At 35.4% G+C, this 17,872-nt stretch overlaps 1 protein-coding gene across 3 annotated transcripts in view; it reads left to right on the plus strand.

Annotated features, from left to right (window-relative positions):
* Nucleotides 1-17,872, plus strand: part of CACNA2D1 (calcium voltage-gated channel auxiliary subunit alpha2delta 1) — a 551,478-nt gene that overhangs the window by 370,138 nt on the left and 163,468 nt on the right. For all 3 annotated transcript variants that reach the window (XR_008528338.1, XR_008528337.1, XM_054564312.1), the window contains exons 11-12: nt 6,074-6,232; nt 11,246-11,350. Coding sequence is in view for 1 of the 3 variants with exons in the window: in XM_054564312.1 (XP_054420287.1) it covers nt 6,074-6,232; nt 11,246-11,350 (264 nt within the window). In the remaining 2 variants the exon portion in view is untranslated. The remainder of the gene's footprint in view (nt 1-6,073; nt 6,233-11,245; nt 11,351-17,872) is intronic.

Genomic DNA, 17,872 nt, shown 5'->3' on the forward strand with positions numbered 1-17,872 from the left:
TAGCAGGCCAATCTGGATTTAAGTGCTTATTTTTGCTGATCACCTACACAGCTTGAGCCCACAATTTTGCACTACATTTTTACGTGCAAAGAAAGAGAGAGGAAAGATTATTAGAACATGTTCTAATGAATAATTTAAATATAGAACAATTTTTCAAAAACCAAGGAATTATAAATTATGTTCATTTTGCCTGTTAAATAATGTTTTATGACAAAGTCAAGTCGGTCTGCCTTCATAGGAGTTTAGAATCCATGGATGAGGTGAAGGGATGGAAATGAAAGGCGTGCTGTATGGTCAGATACATATTAAATGGACCGCTTCTCTCTAGCCGTTCTAAGTGGAAGAATGTTACCTTCAGGATTTTTAAAAAAATTCTTAATGTTTTAGGGTAAAACTACTTGAGCCCACTAACCTTCTCAAAGGGAAACTTGGTATCCCACGCCAAGGTGCCCTTCCTAGATGAGGCTGCTTCTCAGGAACTTGGTGCTTCTTTGACTTATGGTGCATCTTGGGACAATGCCAACATTTTACTATTTGTATCCCAAGAAATACAAAGGGCAGCAGAGCCGCTCTCAAATATTTTGTGGAATGGTTTCTTATTCATCAGTGGACATCACAGCAGAAATAGATACTGTCTTTACAAAGCCAAGAGTTTAGGTTAATTCATTTGAGAAATTAACCATTTGTTTTAGCCCTAGAGTATCTTTTAATTTGTTGTGTGACTTGACTCTGATATTAAATAGAAAGGTTCTTTGAAATTTACTCTTCATTATTATCTCAGAATATATTAAACATTAAACTAATGTTTGAGGGACACATATAATCTTATTAGTGAACTGTAATTGAAGCTCACTAAAGCAGATATTGTTTATTTATCTGAATCTCACGCATCTAGGAATCCATTCTGATTTTGGTACTGAGTATATCAATGTTTATACTAAAATAATTTTTTAAGTGATACAATTGATTTAATACCTACTGTGTGTCAGACCTAATGCTAGGTGACTTACATGCATCTTCATTTCACTATTTGAATAGTGTCTATTTGAAAAGACTATATTATGAATGTACAAGTATAAACACATATTGCATAGCTAAAGTACAGTCTCTACGCTAATACGTCTATAGCTTAATTATTGATTAAAGTTTTGTGCCATCTTCTAATTTTCCTAAACTCCATACATATATTCAGTAAATCTGTAGAGCATACCTATTATATGCCAAGTCTGAGATGCAGTGGTGGGATCCCATTTTCTTTGACCATATTGGCTTCTAATCCAGTCAGTCAAGACAGTGACAGAAATATGAAATTGTAACTGTGATATGTTCTATAAAAAGATAAATCTAGGCTTAGGAGTGCGTATAATGATGTGATTTGACCTAGTCAGGGAAGGTTATGAGAGCCTTTTACAAGGAACAGCGTCGAGTTAAGCGGGACACCGGCTGTAGAGGAGAGGAAGAGCGCCGCAGGCCGCAGGGGCCGGCCTGGGAAACGGGGACTGAGCGGATGTCCACACGCGGGAGCAGTTACCAAGCCCCTTGTGATCTCTAACCAGATGCTCACGTCGCCCCACATACTTCACTGTCTCAGGTGCTCACAGAGATTTTTCTCAGCAGTTCTAGAAGGGACCCACTTAGTCGAATGTTGGGGGATCAGGAAAGGAATCAGTGTGATTTTAACTTGAATTTCTGACTCCACAGGGTTAGTTAAAAATACATTTTTATATGATGTGTTTTCTTAATAGATGACAAAAGCAAGGCTCCTTATTTTTACTCACCACATACTATTTCAGAGTTTTATAGTGCTGTGTTGTCAAACTTTTGCCCTATGACTTTTAGTAGATATGTGGTTTGTATATTAAATATGTGGTTTATGAAATAGAACCCAGGCAAGTGTTACAAGGACTGCAATTTCAGTTCATAAAAATAAACTTTTTTTTTCCTGTTCTAAAAGCAGATGAATATCAGATGTCTGTGAAATATATACTTATCTAATTCAGGCTTTTAAAATTTGTGATCCCTTTCCTTAGGAGAATAAGATTTGCTATAGGGACTTATACTTTGTAAGTTATTTCTTTCTCTGCATTATTTATGAGTTTTGTTATGAATATAATTGTAATATTTGCTATACACACTGAATTTGGATTTAATGAATTGAATTTACATTTAATCAGTTTGTGTTAAAGTGACTTAATGAGATGTTTCACTTCTCTGTGTTAAAAGCAGGTCAAGGCCAATTAGAAGACTCAGGTCAATACATTATTCAATGCTCATTTTCTGCTTACCGTAATTTTATCACGATTAATGGTTTAACTAAATCAGAAAATAATAGTTCCTATAACCATAGCTAACAGTTCTCTAAGGTTAGACATTTTGCTATTAATATATTGGCAAACTATTTTTTCTTTTTACTTTCTAACATGGAAATTCTCACATTCTTTTATTTTCAGAACAGAACGTGTAGATTAAGATTGAGTCTCATTATGAAAGAACAGAAAGTGATGAAATGAGCAGTGGGATTTAGATTTGGAACCGAAGACACTGAGCTTTAAACATTCAAATTTACAGAAAACAGGAAAATATATTGGAGCTTTGTTCTCATATATATGATGTACCTGAGAGTAGTTAGTGTTCAATGTAAAAGTAAGAAAGAACTCAAATTATTTATCTGTGCGGAACATTTTACTTAACTATTTAATCTTCACTCTCTCCAAACCATCTCCTCTCTTTATCCTGATGACCTTGCCTCATTGTTTACTGGGGACAAAAGACACAGGTAATAACGATCATCTTTTCAACACCAAATCCATGTTCACCCAGCACCTGTACTCAGCTCCCACTCTTCCTTCCTGCAACAGTGGAGTCAATACCTGTTGTCCTAAACGGTCATTTTTATAGATGCCGGCTATATTCCGTTCTTCCCCACTTTCACCAGAACTTTATTTTTCAACTCTTTTCTATTTCCTGTCTTTTCCTTTCTTTGATGTTTAATATCAGTCCTCTCTTGCTCTAGTGAACCTTCATTTTAATTTGTTTTTCTACCCTTACCCAAGGACATACTTACTGATTTTTAGAGAGAGGGGAAGGGAGGGAGAGAGAGGGAGAGGGAGAAGAACACGATGTGAGAAAAACACTGAATGGTTATCTCTCACAGATGCCCCAGCCAGGGACTGAACCCACAATCTAGGTATATGCCCTGACTGGGAATCAAACCTGTGACCTTTCATTTCAGTTTATGGGACAATGCTCCAAGCAACTGAGCCACACAAGCCAGGACGAGACCCTTCATTTTAAGGCAGCCTTTACTTGACCCCACATTTACCATTATAGGTACCACCTTCTTCTCTGCTTCACAGCCAGGGTGCATTGACGGTGATCCTTGACCCACGCTATCACTTTCCATTGCTCTTCCGTGCGTCCTGCCGGGCTCTGCCTGCATAGCTAGCATGAATGAGCTTAGTGAGTCCTCATCTCCATCTCTGAACTGCCGTGTCATCTTCCGGAGACGTTTTTGCAATGTCACTTACTGAGGACTCTTTTTTTATCTCTCTTCACCCAAGACAGTCCAAATACCTTGTTTCTTTCTTGCCTCCATGACAACTTAACTCTCCCTCAGTTTTCTCAAGGACTCCTCCCCTAGTTCACTTTTAATTCACATGGTTTGTGCTAAACCAAATGTCTATGCTGAAGAATTTTTTCTAACTCTACCCAAGACTTCTTCTGAGCCTCATGCTTTAAATGTTCTGATTTCTTGATATCCCCATTTGCATAGCTCACTTATATTGAAAACTCCCCCTCCGCAGACTCTGTGCTCCTCTGCCCTAGTGTTCCCGTCCTCTCGTCGCTCCCCGAGTCACCCAGCCATCCAGACGCCCGTGTCGGAACGAGAGTCATTCAGGACATCGCTCTCTTATTCAATCTTATACCCAGTCCACCACCACATCCGATTGACTCTGCCTCCAAAATAGAGCTGGAATCCCTTCTTCTCTGACCATTTCTACAAATTACAAAGCCAAATGATATGTTCTGCTTGGTTACCTCATTAGCCTTTAATTATTCCCTCTCCTTTAAATTTGGCTCACCTTAATTCCATTTCCCAAACAAAGCTGGGGTGATCTCTCAAAATTACAGATTATGCTATTTTGAATTTGGCTTAAAATCTTTCTATGACTTTCTATTAGACAAAAAATGTAATCCCAATTCTTCAGCATTTCCATTAGACCTTGCATGATCTAGCCCCTTCCTCCTTCCCTGAACTCATTTTATATCATTTGTCTTCATATGAGACTGAGTTAAACTATTTTTTTATGTTTCCCTAAAAGCTCCCCCATCCCCCAACATCAGGGTCTTTTTGCATGTTGTTCTGTTTGCCTGGAATGTTCTCCCTCCACAGCATTCAAGGAAACATTTCTCTGGAATCACAGGAAATGCCATTTTCAGGAGAATTTCCCCCCTAACTGCTCACAACTTAAATTACAGCCCATGCCTCTGATATCGTATCCTAGAGCAAAATATTTCTTTTTCAAAAATAATAATAAGTTAATGTAATATATTGAGAGGTGGTATGGGAATAGTTAAAATCTCAGTCTCATCTGTCTAACTGCTAGTCTGAATTCTGACTCTATCATTTATTTGCTATGTGACTATGAACAAGTTATTTAATTTCCCTATGCTTAAGTTTCTTCATGGATACTAGTAACACTGATTTTTATAGGGCATTCTCCAAGAGGAATTATTAATATTAATAGAGTAAACAGTAAATGCAGCTCATAGGAAACACAATATAAGTATTTACACACATACAAATAAAAATGTGTGTACATACATGCCTAGTTTGCATATTGTCTGAGGGCACAAAACTATCACCTACTATGATTCTTGACATATAACAGACTGCTAGTTGCTTAATGGATTAAACAAAAGTGCAGTGCACCTCATATTTAGACTGCAGTGATCTTCAGAGGAAAAAGACTGATGCATTATATTTATAGGAATATGTAATCACAAAATTTGTGTTTTAGCTTGTAATTCACCTATTAGGATCATTTAATTATATGTTTTTGATCTAAGAATATCTTCAAGTTTTACAAGGCAAGCCCTCTACCTTCTAGCAAGAATGATTTCATTATTCTCGTTTTGCAGATGTGACAGTCTAAACTCCAGGATCCTAAAGGACTTACACAAATAGCAAAGCTAATAAATGAGAAGGTGATCCTATTCATTCAGTATTCTGAATCTTATTGCAGTACTCCTATTGTTCTTATCTTTTTGGAAATATCCAATGAGCTGTGTGAATACTTTTTATGAGATTGGTGAAATTACTTTGGTGATCATTCTTAAATTTTCAATTTGGGGCAAGTATGGTTGGAGTTTCTGTCCTCTTCCCTTAACAGCCTCTTTGTTGTTCATGGACACAACACTTAACAACAGTAACTCTGTGCGGTGATCTCTTGCCCTTTGCTTGCCTCCCAGATTTCGCTGAATTCTATTTAGAACCTCTGGACTCTAGAACGATAGTTCTAAAAGACCACTAGGTATTCTGGACAATTTCAAATTGCTTTTCTGTTTTAACCCCTATAGGAAGACTCTTATTCTCAAATTTCAAAATTATTAAACTTCCCTTCCTTTAATTCAGTGTACTATTTTTCCACATCGCTTTTCCCTATGAGGGGCAAGTAAAATATTCAGTTTCTCCCTCAATCCTGCACAGGCATCACCATATCATTTCTGGAATATCAGTGCATTTTATTTATTTATTTGTTTGTTTATTTACCTTGTCTAAATGCTCATAAAATTTGAGTGCTGGGAGGCTGCATATAACTCAAATCCCAAATTTCTAATCAGGAAAACCAGGCTTCAGGAGGTAAGTGACAGGCTCAGAGTTACACTATGAATCTGGGGCTTAGATGAAAATTATCCTTTGCTTCTTAGTGTACTTTTGTTACCAATGTATTCTATATTTTTTTAAAGAGAAAGCAATATATTGGGACTGAGAAGTATAAATAATATATTCAACAAAACTTCATGGTTGATTTTAATGTTCCTTTATGTATTACCATTTTATCTTTTGCAGTTTAACAGCAATGCCCAGGATGTAAGCTGTTTTCAGCACCTTGTACAAGCAAATGTAAGAAATAAGAAAGTACTGAAAGATGCCGTGAATAATATCACAGCAAAAGGAATCACAGATTATAAGAAGGGCTTTAGCTTTGCTTTTGAACAGCTGCTCAATGTAAGTATCAGTACCATCCCTTTTTCCTTTTATTATTGAATTGCAGTAACTTAATTTCATTATCCTGATAGTCAATGCTATCTAGGGTTATATAACAGTGTTTCATTGTTCAGAAAGCAGATTTGTCCAAGCAATAGAAATCTTTGAACTATGTTTATTTTTAAATCAAAATTCAAAAGGCATACACAATTTATATTTTCCTTTCATTTTAAATATTTTTTCTATCATATTTTCAAAATATGTTTAAAAACATACAGTAATAATTTAATATTGCATAAGCACTCAAGCTTATTTGGCATATTTAGAATATCATTTCTTTTTTCTTATCTCAACTACCACAGTATTTATAGGAAACTTGTGCTTTTAATCATCAAATGGTTGCTGGAAACATCTGTTTTGGGTATTTAAATGGTTTCTAAATGTACAGAAACGTGCAAATGGTAGACAGTAAGTTGAATGGGGAGATAAGGCCCAGAGCAGGATTTCCTTCCTCAGGGAACATTCCCATGAACAAATCACCCACCAATATCTCTAGTTAGACCATTGGACTCTGGCATGCCTCCTGCCCGATGCATATTATTGCAGGTGTCTCACTCAGGACTGTATTTTGAAATGGCCATGCCATCTTTTTCGCTTTATACAATTTGAGAGCAGGAGCTATCGTTCAGTTTTGTATCTCTCCAGTGACTGTATCTTCACTATGGGCGAGCCTGTAGACCTAACAGCTCTGTACCTTGGTTTCTTCACTCATACAGTGGAGGTCGCCATGACGTGTTTATCAGAGAGTTGTGAACAAGATTGTTTACAGAATCTGACACCCAACACACCTCACCATGACGTGTTCACCAGAGAGTTGTGAACAAGATTGTTTACAGAATCTGACACCCAGCAAACATCACACGTATGCAAGCTGTTGGGCTGGTGTTAGAGTCAAGATCAGTATTTCTCTAACGACTAGCCCCTGGCCAGTGTAACATCAGCACATAATTCCTATCATATTTGCTGAATCACTGAATAAGCCCTTCCATGTGGCCTTTTCTGAAAATTTGACTTTGTCGTTCCCTGTGTGAGTCTTGGAAGCAGTTTTCGAAATGTCTGATGAGTTGATTCATTCATTTGTTCATTTAGCGAATATTTATTGTCTCACAATTTCCTGTCATGGGCTAGAACTGGAATTAGAGAAATAATCAAGAACATCTGCTCTTAAGAAGCTCCAGAATACACTGTCACCGTCCCTAGGACAATGTGTTAGGGCCATTACAGGGCACTTAGAGTGTGTTACTGGCACAACATGGAGGAGGGACTCCGCCTACCTGAAGGAGTTCAGGAAAGAATGGCATTTCTTTGAAAACAGGATTTTGAGGAATGAGTAGAATCTAGGCAGGTATTTGAGAGAAGGGAAAAAGAACTACATGGACAAAGGCACGGAAGTATGTCCGACTACATGGAACATTGTAAGAATTGCAGGCAGTTTGGCTTGGCAGGGACATAGCAATATAGGAGCAGTGATGGAGATGTAAAGACCATGAGTAATGAAGTATTTAGGAGCACATAGAAAGTTTATGGTATGAAAATGACATGCTTAGCTAGTGTTCTAATTAAGCTCTTGTGGAAATCCTGGTGTTGGAATAGTAGTGAAGAGATGTTAGGGAGTAACGTGGTAATTGGACGGAGGAAGAGATTGCTGAAGTGGGGAACGGGATTTGGGTGGCTATAATTTCTCTGAACTAGAATAGTAAGTAGACGATGGCACAGAACTATAAATAGAGGGACTGTTAATGTAGAAAGAGCTCAGTTTCAGTTATGTTGAGTTTGAGGTGGGGATGTTTATTAGATGCCATTAGATAAGCAAGTAGAGACAAAAAAGCAAAGCAGTTCAGCACCTCAGTTTTCTAGGGAAGTTATCTTTGGTAAAATTCATGCTTGTTAAATGATTTATGTTAATTAATAAAAATATGAAAACTTAAAACTTTGAAATTCAAACATAACTGACCATTAGATTTAGCTAGATTCCTTCTATTGAAAAGGAATATGATTTTTTTAAATAAAAACTATTTTCTCTGGAGTCAATAATTGAGTTTTCTAGATCTGGGCAGTTTAATAGTTTCTCTTAGTATCATTAATTTGCTTCATTTCCTTCCCTCTTATTCAGGTTTCAACTGTGAAATGCTAAGGTGTCTCAAGCTAATGTACTATTTCAGGGGCAGTCTCATTAGAGAGGCCGCATTAACTCCCAGATTCATTACTATTTGCTGATTAAATAGAACTTTACTCCTGTTGGCTTCTAGTGCTGCCTTTATCACCATTGTAAATGATTTTTAATATGTCTTTGTCTTTCCTGATGTAAATCTCCATGTTCTGCTTCACACATCCCTTACATATTACTTTTCTTCATTTTAAAATAATTTTCCCAAATGCCCTGGTCTGCCTTATTCAAAGTTGGAGCATATTTTGTTATGTCTTTCAGAGATATCTGATCTTCCCCTTATCATGCAGTACCATTCTCTGTTTTTTGTATGCCTTTGCAAGGTTTTCCTTTAAAATCACTGAAGTGAATGTCAAATAGAATTAGACATAGCATTTATCCCATAGCAAACCTTAAATTACTGTTTGAATTATTCTTCAGGTAGCATTTCATATAATATTACTCAATATTTGAGATGCAGTTTTCAGAAAATTTTGATTGAGTACATATGTGATAGATGCTGCTCTATGCACTAGCCATACAGAGATCCAACAAAGCAGGTTACAAAATAACACATTAAAGTAAATTAACAACTCAAATTATAATTTTATTAAAATAGTCATTTTCCTTTTTTTACTTAATTTCTTGCAAGCTAGTAAGGTATAACTGTTGTGACTGTGTGATTCTTTAGATAATTGCATGTCCACTGAAAAGATGCTATAATATACTTTGCTTTATCAAAAGTCCTGAGAAGGCTACTCCTAGGAAAAGTCATGTTGAAAACAGAACATTTTATTTCCATTTTTGCATGTCTTTATATCTTTCTCTCCTGGGAAAGGACTTTATTATTTTATTTATAGAAATATACAATGGTCAGCAGGACCCAGTGTGCTAACTTAATGATATTTGTATTCAGTAATAACTACCTACACAACTTCCAAAAGGAAACCAAGGCTTGCTATAGAAACTCTACTTACTTTACCACTTTAATGAGACAGTCCTTTAGATACATATTATATTGCCCATTTTTAATATGCAGATAAAAAAGACAAACCAGGGAAATAATTTTAGTTAAGGGATTTCAACACCTTTCACAAAAGTATTTTGATAATAAAATATGTAATTTTTTGTATAGTCAAATTTTCAGACAGTTGCTTTCAAAAATAAGAACACGTTTGAATGAGACAAATTGCACTAGCAGATACTTGTATTTTCACAATGCTCGGATGAAGGCTCTCGCGGCCAATGTTCTAATGGCCCAGTCCCTGGAGTGTGATTATATAAAACAGGATCTTTTTATCAGTAAAGCAAAATGTTGTCTTTATTAGCTTATAAAACAGGAAATGGGACTTATCTTATTTGAAAAGTAAGATAGAGCTTGGACCTCCACAAACTTAAACACTGCAGGAGAATTAAGGATTTAAAAATACATACTAGAAATTTAAAGGCCAGGGCTGTGCTATCCAATACGGTAACCACAATCTCATGTTCTGTTAAATACTAAAAATGTGCCTGGTCTGAACTGAAGTGTGTTTGTTGTGAGTATAGGATACACATTGAGATTTGAAGACTTAGCATGAAAGAAAAAATACTGTCTCAAGAATATTTATATTGATTTCATATTGATAATATTTTAGATGACTGGGTTAAATAAAATGTTTTATTAGAATTAATTTCAGATATTTCCTCTTACTTTCTTTAACATGGCTATTGGGAAGTTAAAATCTCATATTAGGTTTATTTTATATCTCCACTGACAGCACTGGGCTGACCAGATGGTTGGCATTTTGAAAGAAGGTGAGCGTTCATAAATTAGTGTAATTTTTTAACACTTTTGCAGAAACACATTTCAGAATAGTAAAATACTATAATTTCAGACCTCAAAGCAGCCCAGATTTCTAAATCAATCGTTTACTACAGTGGTCCTTTAATGCTAATCCATCGTTCTCCCATGTTTGACTCTCTTGGGACTTTAAAGAAAGTTTGAGAGGCTTTGTTATTGGAATTTAGTCTTTCAGGATTACAACATGTGTTGAGAGAGAATAGGAGAGGATATTCTGGGAATAGGTGTGGGCATTCACAAAGATATAAAAGAGCATTGGGTGTTAGGGATCAACTAGAAGTTTACAATTTCAGAAGTGTAAAGTGAATAAAGTAAGATGAGGGAAGGGAGAGAGGAAAATGTAAATGGATTGAAAATATGTGTGAAAGGGTATGCACAATTTTTATAAATATTGTTTGTGGTATAAATTATAGGGGCATAAAATCAACATCATAACTGTTAATTAATTTAAAATCTACTAATTAACCAGTGAGAGTTTATTATGTTCTAGGCACTTATCTTGGAAAGGAAACAACATTGAACAAAAGCAGACAAAACTTAATGTCCTCGTGGTACTTACGGTATATTCAATAACACAAAGCCAACAAGAAGCAAACAAATAAAATATGTAATGTGTTTGCGTGTGTGTGTGTGTGTGTGTATGTATATAAAAAAAAGAGTGTAAAATGCTGTGAAGAAAGGTATAACCTGGGAAGGCAATTGCATTTAGGATGTAATTTTCAGGGAAGTTCTCACTGATAAGGTGAAATTTGACCAAAGACCTGAAGGAAGTTGAGACCTCTGGATGTCTGGGGGCGGGGCTTGAAGGGAAGGCTCTGTGTGTGAGTGATCTTGGCTTGACCCAGAAATTGGTTCTTAGAATATGCATATCAGGCATATATTTTACTAACTACTTGCAATCTGTTCACACTCTTTCATATGATTTATACTTTCTAGTCTTTATTATGAATGGTATATGTATATATATATATATATTTTTTTACAGTATAATGTTTCCAGAGCTAACTGCAATAAGATTATCATGTTGTTCACGGATGGAGGAGAAGAGAGAGCACAGGAGATATTTGCCAAATACAACAAAGACAAAAAAGTAAGTGTAATTTTATAACATCTTAATTTTAATTTATGTGTCTTTATTAAAAAGATAGTGGGTCAGGGGAAGTGGGGGAAATATTTAATAAAAAACACCAGTGCACAGACCTGGTCAGTGTGGCTCAGTTGGTTGGAGTGTCTTCCCATAAACCAAAAGGTTATGGGTTCAGTTCCTCATCAGGGCACGTGCCTAGGTTGCAGGTTCAGTCCCTGGTCCTTGGTCAGGATGTGTGCAAAAGGCAACTGATTGATGTTTCTCTCACATTGATGTTTCCCTCTTTCTCTCTCTTGCTCCCTCCTTCCCCTCCCTCTCAAATCAATAAGCATGTCCTTGGATACAAATGTCAAAACAAAACAAACAAAAATACAAAACACTAGTGCAGTATAGAGAAAAATAGACAATGGCAGTCACGCAGCTCATGCATTGTAAACCAAAGGCTGAATAAAAGAATCATTAAACGTAATATCTTTATGAGATTCAGAAGTACCTTATGACTAATTTTCTAATAAAATAATTCGGACCTATGGAATCCTACTTGGTTCTTCTGCATCAATTTGATATAAAAAATGCTATAGGAAGAGAACCCAAAAGACAATGGAGAAATAGGTACAATTCAAGCTTCTCTATGATAAATTTATGATGCTATTTAACTATTAAAGATAAGTATAGTAATGCTAAAATTTCCTGTAAATAAAAGACTATATCCATAGACATTATTTTGTAGATTTATAAAAAGTAACTTACAACAGCATGACCTACATCTCCATTTAAAAACCCATGCCTTTCAAAAAAAGATTTTAGACAAGTCTTTTTATAGGTATACTATATCAAGAAGAAAACAATGTGAAGATGAGTGTCAAGGTTGGAATATATTTGTTTCAATATCTGCTTGACTGCAGAGAACAATATTATAGAGGGACATGTAGCTGACCTTGCTGATATTGCAGAAAATATCAGCTGTACCTATTTTTCTAACAGTCCTACTGTCAACTCATCTCTGTTTTCTGACTGCCTCCACAATTCATGAGAACAATGATTTTCAACTTGGTTTCCTAAAATGTGAAGGATGCACCAATAATAGTAGTAATAAATTATAAGCTATTTCTTGTGTTTCAGAAATTTTACAAGAACACACAGTACAATAAAAGGCCAATTTGCTTTGCTTTTCATTGGAATTTTCATTATTTAGAGAGGTGTGGCTCATCATTAGCCACACCTCTCTAAATGGATTGTTTTATATGCATTCGAAGAATTAAAAAGAAAAACATACGGCCCTGGCCAGTTGGCTTGGTTGGGTGTTGTCCTGCAAAACCAAAAGTTGCACGTTCAATTCCTGGTCAGGGTACCTGCCTAGGTTGTGGGTTCAGTCCCCAGTAGGCGTGCATACAAGAGGCAGCTGATCATCGCTTTTCTTTCACATCAATGTCTCTCTCTCCCCCGCCACCGTCCCCCGCCTCTCTCTCTCTGTCTCTTCTCCCTCTGTCTCTAAAATCAATAAGCATGTCCTATGGGTATAGACTTAGAGAGAGACAGAGAGAAATATATAGATTAATATATTTAGATTTATAGGCAAAATAGTCAAAATAGAATAAGAATCAATGGAAAATTTTTTAAAACACTGAAACACTCTTAGGTGCTTCTTAGCCTATATGTGATCTGACAATGATCCAAAAATTGAAAATGTATACTTCAAGTTAATCACAAATCTTTTTAATACTCAATTCTTTGAATACTGCATATGCTGTAAGTATGTCATTTGTCATGTTTGTTGCAGGAGTTATCATTTCTTTCTATGTATCTGGTTATTTAATGATGTAGAGAAGTCGTTCCTTCTGAAAAAGTTGGTAAACATGCTGAACTGTTGACTGTAAACACTTTCAAATGATAACTTGGTTTCACAAATAATTCTTTAAAATAAATGATCAGAATTAAAAGTAATGGGAAGATACCTTACTTAGTGACTTCTCATTATTCCTATTCAGTGCAATCTCCCACACCGAGGATGTCTCTAACACACCCCTCCTCCCTCAGGCTTGTTTAGATACTTGTGCTCTGATTCTATAGCACACTGTATGGAGGTTTATGTGTCCCCTACACTGTACTCTACCCTTGGGGTCTATCCTCTGTCCCCTCTCTCGATTACATGGTCCTACAAGATAGGTTCAGAATCTTGTTTAACATTGAACTCTAGGCATCTGTCAGAGAGCATAGATTCCAAGATAGTTCTTAATACATGACAATAAATTGAGACTAACAAAAGCTGGAAACGTTATTTCTGTTCATAGGACAAGTTTATAATTACAAAACATGATATGGGGCAAGGAATATTCAGCTTATTTAAATGTTCTAAGTAATACAATATTACCATGTTTTGAAGGACTCAAAACAAAGTTTAACCCAAAATTCAATGTATCTCAGAATTCTACCAATTAATCTTACTTTTACGATTTTCCAGATACTTTTAACATCTCGTAGTTAGTTTTTAAGTATATTTAGTTGTTTTATGATAGAAGTATAGAAGCCATATGAATAGTATCATTTTTAAGGGTAAAAGGTTAGATAAATCATCTCTTCCTTTATTATAATTTCCAAACCATCCACCAGGAAATCTTGGTCACCTCTAGATATTTTTCTTCATAAAGGAAGAGGCTCTTAAGTGAATACGGCAATCGATTTTATGTTCTATATAAGAATGTGTGCCCAAGATGTATCTTAATTTTAAGGATTTCACACTTTTTAAACAAATTTAAATAGAAGAATATAAATGTATAAAGAGAGAAGTGATAAGTAATTTTCTTTTTTATTTATTTATTTTCTTTTTTTATGGTGGTTCAGTTGCAGCTGTCCCGCCTTTTCCCCATCGCTCTCCCGGGCCCTGCCCCACCGCACTCCCGGAGGCAGCCCCCCACGCCCTCCGTGCTCGTGGGTCCTCCCTTAGAGTCCCTTGGCTGGCCTCTCCCCCTTCTGTCCCCCGCTAACCCCCTCCCCCTTCCCCTCTGGTCACTGCCAGTTTGTCCTTTATTTCCATTTAAACTTGTGATTCTTTTCTCTTCCAAAACTCTGCATCCAGGATTAGCACAACAATGTCTCAGAGGTTTATCATAAGTTTTATTATTTTTCTTTTTTCTTTTCCAAATAAAAAGGTTTTATGTCCTTTTCTTATTCAATTGTAGTCTACCCTCTATTTTTACTGTTTGTTCAATTGATTGAATAAATGAAGGAGTTACTAGTTTAAAGCCATTTTTTTCTATGTGTACATTCTAAAAATATCCAATCTAAATATTATTTTCTAGAAACACTGCTCCTCATCCCCTTCACCTTTTATAGGAACTCAATTTTTTAAACAAAGGCATTTTGTGACATGCTACACCACATATTAAATGATTCATATCATATTTATTTTTGTAAAATTAATGAATCTCTCATATTCAACAATCCTGCTTTTTTTCTGTTAATATATTGGCTTCTATACTTTAAGGACACACACTTCTCTTAAGGACACACACTCTGTTGATGCCAAGGCTTCTTTGAAAATTTAGTAGTTAGCACTTGGTTTCTATGATTTTAAATAAATGTTATTTTTATTTGACATAAAAATTAAGATGTTCTTGGAATGAGATACTTTATCTGTGATTCTAATTTAGTAGATATAGCAGAGTACTTACTTATACATATATAGGTATACACATACACACACTTATACATATATATGTGTATATATATACATGCTTACATATACAGATGTAGCCACATAGATTTATATCTATTTAGGATGAACATTCTCTCTGTTCATTGTATTCTTCAGGAACAAGAGAGCATATATGTAACTCTGGCATGAAATCTCTTATAGTAAAGTGGTATGAATGAGAGCCAACAGGTGGTTGAGGAGTAAATGAGGGATGAGAAAGAAGAAATCTGAATATAAAATATTTTTTAAATATTTGAAAATTTGCTAAGAAATATTGGGGAAAAGTAAGACAGTCACTTGAGGTCAGGTTGCATACACACACGTGTGTGTGTGTGTGTGTATATCAATTTTTTAAAGATTGAGAAGCTACTTAATTATTATATGTTATCGGTTTGTGAGGGGATACATTGACAAGGAAAGTTTATTGATACAAAACTGAGAAAATGTAACAGATGGAGATCTGTGAAAGAGGAGGGATTGAGAGAGATACAGACCATAGATTCCTGAAGTGGACAAGTAAGAATTACATTGCTGGAAACACTGCTGTCCCACACTGAAAATGCAGTCCACTTTCCAGTTCAATAGCTTCCTTCTTTTCTAACATGGGAAAAGTTTGTCAAATGAACACGTATTCATCTCCAGGTGTTTGCATGTTCTGTACCTTCTAACAGTGAAAATAGATAATGGCAAACAAACACTTTTAATTCATTTCTACCTTTGAGTGTAGTTGTGTTTTGTTCAGACAACATTTTTATAGTTAATTGTTTGTGTTAAGAACATTTGTGTGCATATAGCACATATATGAATATATTAAAAATGTGTATAAATTAGAATATGTATAAGGAAGATTTTTTTCACCAGCTTCTCATATTGAAGTGTCAGATGGCTGCGGACAAACTGAGGAATCCTTTCTAACTTGCACTCCTCATTCAGACGACCCAGCCTCCCGCAACCCACCAACCCCGCAGCCCTCAGACACTGGTAGGGAAGAGAGGTGTCTGTCTTTGTCATCCAAGGAGATGTATGACAAGCCAATTCCATACCTATGAAATTCATATTTGTTACATCATAAATTTATCAACTCAGAATTTCACTACTCACATCATCTTTCAAATGACCAAAAACTCATGGACACAGACAATAATGTGGTGATGGTGAAGGGGGTGGGGGCTGGGAGGAAGCGGAAGAGGGTATAAAGGGGATGAATGGTAATGAAAAAAATACAACAAAAATAAACTATTAAAAATAACCAATGTATAAAAATGAAATTTGATAGATTTGAATAGATATAGATTTTAATACTCTTAAAAATTCTGTATTTGATAACTTTATTTAAAATTTGCTCTTTGAAAAAGAAGTTCACTTGTAGCTTAAAAATACTAAAATTACAAAATCATTAAGAAAGTTTGATGCTTTTAAAAAACACCTGAAAACTACTTTCTGAATCCCACTTTTCCCCAAGCCTCTTGTTTGGCATTAACATGGCGGCTGAGTCCTCCGTTTACACTCATTTTTCATCCACATGGCATTAGAAATCATTCAGAGCACCCAGGTAGGTATGACGAGGTACGTCTGGAGAACTGATGAATGAGGCTGCAGATACACAGCACAATTTAATGAGGCCAAAAAAGTTTGAGAATTAGGACAAAATGTTTGGGTTCTCTTGTGAAATCTATTACTCTTGGGAATGAATCGACCTAATTATAGATAGGTAGAGCTTTAAAACCGAATCCATGTTAATCTCCTCACCCAGCTGTTTCAAATTAAAATGAATTTACTTTCTAATCTTTACCTGCCCCAGTGCCATTCCTTGGGGCTCACCCACGTGTGCGAGACGTCCTTAAAAATGGTGCCAAAAGCTAAATGAACTCTATCTTAGAGTCCAAACAAATGAATAAGAAGAAAAGTAAAACCAGACACAGAGTTGAAAGATAATTTCCAGGCCTAGCAGAATTAAAGATAGTGGCTTTTCTGTAGAATAGCAGAGGGATTGGTTAGCATTGCACAATGGAGCTTGTCTAGCCAGCTAGAAAACAGTTTTCTGATTCTTAGCTTAATTCTCAGAATTAATAAAAAAAGAAAGGCATTCAAAATTGATAAAACAAGCATTTCAGAATCACTAGACAATGAATGAGAGCAAATGGAAAAAAAGCACATGCTAGATGGGGAATCATTTTCAAAATAAAGAATGCATAGTTAGAAAGTTATAATCATCTGACAATAGAAACATTATATTTTTAATTCTTTAAAAAATGATTGGCAAAGCCTTTCCTGTTTTTCTGTCAAATCCAAAGTAGAGAGATATAGCCTAGAAAACTGTAAATCAAATCACAAATGGCTGACTCTGCATATGTGTTTTATATAATAAGTGAAAAATGTCAATTAATTTTTAACAGATGGTAGAGAAAATTATTCATGGAAAATAATTCATTGCCTTCTCTACTGTCTCTCTGGCTTCTTCATCAGGCAAGAAGAAAGCCTTTGGAATTAATGTTCAAACATATGATAACGAGGGGTATTCAGATTGTAAAATTATTTAATACTGTTCTACAAATGCACTGCTTAGAAAAAGTTTTATTTCAGATATTTTGGCACTGTCAACAGTATCCAAAAGACTTTTAGCTTTAGAATAGGAACTATACCTTGTTGATAAAAATCAAATATATTTCTTATTCTGGAGTTACTATATAGCTGAAAACAATAATTACAATGTAACATTGGCCCTGCCAATAGATTATCAAAGACAGGTTTTGTGCATGTGTGTGCACACCTGTGTCTATCCTTTGACTGATTTATTTACATTTTTTCTCTTTGAATAAAATTAACGTTGA

Source organism: Pteronotus mesoamericanus, unplaced genomic scaffold, assembly GCF_021234165.1.
Source record: "Pteronotus mesoamericanus isolate MK-2021 breed Mesoamerican mustached bat unplaced genomic scaffold, CSHL_Meso_final scaffold_85, whole genome shotgun sequence".
NCBI lineage: Eukaryota > Metazoa > Chordata > Mammalia > Chiroptera > Mormoopidae > Pteronotus > Pteronotus mesoamericanus.